General features: G+C 38.9%; 1 protein-coding gene across 1 annotated transcript; it reads right to left on the reverse strand.

The window, feature by feature from the left end:
• Positions 1-742: 742 nt before the first annotated feature.
• LOC106944076 (biliverdin reductase A-like) lies at positions 743-2791 on the reverse strand. Its single transcript, XM_015027337.1, has 3 exons — positions 2652-2791; positions 2230-2337; positions 743-1602 (listed from the first exon to the last, which is right to left on the reverse strand). Exons 1-3 carry the CDS (start codon positions 2746-2748, stop codon positions 1379-1381), a joined length of 429 nt encoding a protein of 142 aa, XP_014882823.1. The 5' UTR covers positions 2749-2791; the 3' UTR covers positions 743-1378.
• Positions 2792-3315: the final 524 nt, after the last annotated feature.

Raw genomic sequence — 3315 nt, forward strand, 5'->3', positions numbered from 1 at the left:
TTCAATGCTGCTAATGTGGCTTTAGTAGCTCTTCCATTTCGTGTCTGTTGACTTTTTAATAAGCATCACAGAGACTATTCTGGTTGGTCGAGTTTATGGGACAAGTTTTCTCAGATATAATTGTTTGTTCACAAAGATAAATCATTCTCACCGCTCCACAACGCGCATCTCTGAATTCGCTACAAGTTATTCCTGCGGTTCACATTGAGCTGCGCAACCAAAGCTAACGCGGCGGGTTTAAAACTCTTACCTAGAGTTCTCCAGAGGATCATAATTCCTCACAGTAGGTTTATGTAAATATCCATACAGGTCAGCCTGTGTCCAGTTTGAGTGAAAGGAGGCACGCGTGATCTCGCTGAGGCAAAGCACAGAGGCGCCAGCTGTGCGATTGGTCAGCGCGCTGTTGGCTTTTAAATGCATAAACTATAAACCTATTATAAACCTATCCTTTAGGAATAAATCTGCTCTACTAGTGAAATGCTAAGAGATAAAGAGACGCTTGCAGCCTAGCTTAAAAAAAAAATAAATAAAAAATGTTTTTTTTTTTTTTTTTATTTTATTTTCTGGGCAGGGCTACAAAGCATGGCAGGCCGCCAGGCTTATAATACACTGGGGGAAACCCTGACAAGCATAAAAATCAAAACATCTACAATAGTGACAGTAATATTAATGGTAAAATCATTATTTTACCATTAATATTACTGTCACTATTGTGACAGTAATAGTAATGGTATTACTATTGGCAGGCTAATTGGCAGGCAAAGTAGCCTGCCAATTCTTTGGTGGGTGGCGGTGAGGGACCTGAATAAAGGGTAGGGGGGTGCTGGGCCAAAAAAGGTTCAGAAACACTGATTTATATTGTTACATTACTTGAAATTTTCAGTAAAGTTAAAATTTCTGATAAAATCACAGGCCTATAAAAAAGGCAGTCCTATATGGTAATAATTAAACACTTAAAGCAAAAATGTTTAACCAGGTTGTTACAAAAAGTCTCACTAGTTGATTTATTCTGTTAAAAAAAACATATTTCCTGTTGGGATCTGTGGAACTACTGCATACCTCACCACTAATGCTGCAAATGCTGAGGTCAGCACATGGTCTGCATAACTGATTCACCAACATAGAAAATTACCTTTTCTGTTGCTTTTAAACACACTGGACATTCTTTGGCCAGGGGAATTTTAGCCAGTAAGCTAAAACCCACCAAAAGCAACTTATTTTTGCCATGGAGTGGACATTTATAGTGCAATTTCTATATACAGTTGATATTGCAAGAAAATGAAGTGGAACTATAGAAGCAGTAGAACACTAGGCTTCTGCCAACCCAATTTACTCAAAACTGTCTTCTGATGTCCAAATTAGTCAGGAAACGTTATCATTATGTTAAAGGATCTGTTGTCAAAAATGCAGTAAGAAAAAAGATAATATCTAACTTGCTGTCAGACGTTAGCAGCTGTGCTGTCATCTTGCTGTAGCCTTGTTTGGCGTCTTCTTCAAAAGTTGCCGCTCTTACTGAAAGCTCCCCAAACAAATCAACCAGCCAGGAAAGGCGAGCAATTCCACTGAATGCAGGAAAACCAAATCCAGGCTTCAGTGCTCCACCTGAGACAGAGCAAGACCTACTTCAAAAATTAATGAATGGTATTGTTATAAAAAAATAAAAAATACAAAATACAGTTAGATCAATTCCAAAAGCTCACAAAGGCTTTTTTCTTTTGCCTTTCCAATTTGCATTTTATAGTTGTAAAGGTTTCAATTTAAACATGATCTTTAATCACCTGTACATACATGTTGTAAATACTGTTGTATTTTTGAAATGCAAAAAAAAAAAAACTAGTCGTTTACATTTTTACTCAACACAACCAGAATTTAAAGCAGGAAGGGAAGCAAGGGATCAAGCTTTGAATCTATCAGTCTAAATCCAGTGTGAGGTTTAGAGAAAGGACGACGTCCTCGTAGTTGATGTATGGTGAGCATGCAAACAGGGACAGCTCCTTTATGTAAAGTTAAAAAATATCTGTGCCACCCTTCATGACATTTCTTCCTTTCCTCAAAATACAGTATTTAAGTTTTTGTAGTTTATTTTATTTTTTTTATTTTATCTTCATTGATTCTCAAGGAAGCAAATTTTAAAGACATACACACACACTGAGAAAAAGAGATAAGTATTCTTGTGCTTTATAATGTTTCTGACAAGTCTGAAGTGCAGATAAAGCTCTTGCTTTTTACCAGCAAAGTGAAGAGAACCTTCCAACAGGGTTTTCCCTTCTACTTCTTTCTTCAGCTGTTTGTAATCTTCTGTCAGCAGCTCAATGTGCTCCTCGTGTAGAACCACCCCTGCAGACAAACAGAAAAACTTCTCAACCTGTTCACTTTCCCGGGCGGGAGGTAAACAGGTTCACTTCCCGTTTACTTCCAGTCCAGAAGTGTACGGGAAGTGAACAGTAGTTTGGTCTGTACTGTTCTGGGAATATTTTTGTATTTTCCGAAAATCAGAAGTTGCTATTTCTTTTCTTCTGTGGGCCAAAAACAAATGGTGTTAATACTATTTCAAAAACAATGTTTGCAGATTATCTACTGCACTTTGGGTAGAGGTGATACATTTTAAAACCTTGAACAAACAGGTTAATGATAAAAGTAATGGAGTTCACCTTTTTTCTGGGCTAAGTCCCACAGTTGAGCAGCAGCCTGGTAAGACAGGGCCATGGGATACTCCACACAGACGTGCTTCCCTGCTTCCAGAAACATCCTGGACAGAAGAGTGAGTTAACCCTTGTGTTGTCTTGCAGGTCCAAAGCAACCCGCAAGACAACACAAGCCAATTTGAAGTTTTATGACTTTTCCTAAATTGATCCCATCATTAGAAAAAATTATACTTTTTAGGCCCGAGCAGCAAAGCGCTGTCGAAGGCCTATTGTTATCGGAGGATTTCTTATTCTTGTTTTATTATTAAGGCTCCAACTCTGGCTCTCTTGACCTAATCAAGATGATCTTGTGTGAGATGACTGATAACAAGTTGGTCTCACTTGCTTTAAAGCACAAAGAGTTTTCAGTAGAGGGCGTGGCCATGGCAGCACAGCGAAGTCAGAGGTCACGCCGCCACCATACGTTTGGCTCTAGATTCCACATGTTTCAGCCCAGCTGCACCAAACTCACTAGGATGCATCCTTATCCATCCCCGAACAGGAATCCATAACAGTCGTTGATGGGCGTGGCCTAATTTCTCTACAGCGCCCCCTAGAAATTTTTAAATGATCAGCCCCAAGCCATGCTTTAACCTAGAATTATGAAACTTGGTACACATGTGTATCATGT

The sequence above is a fragment of the Poecilia latipinna genome, unplaced genomic scaffold (genome assembly GCF_001443285.1).
Source record: "Poecilia latipinna isolate Pla-1442-1.1 unplaced genomic scaffold, P_latipinna-1.0 Scaffold6797, whole genome shotgun sequence".
NCBI classification, from domain to species: domain Eukaryota; kingdom Metazoa; phylum Chordata; class Actinopteri; order Cyprinodontiformes; family Poeciliidae; genus Poecilia; species Poecilia latipinna.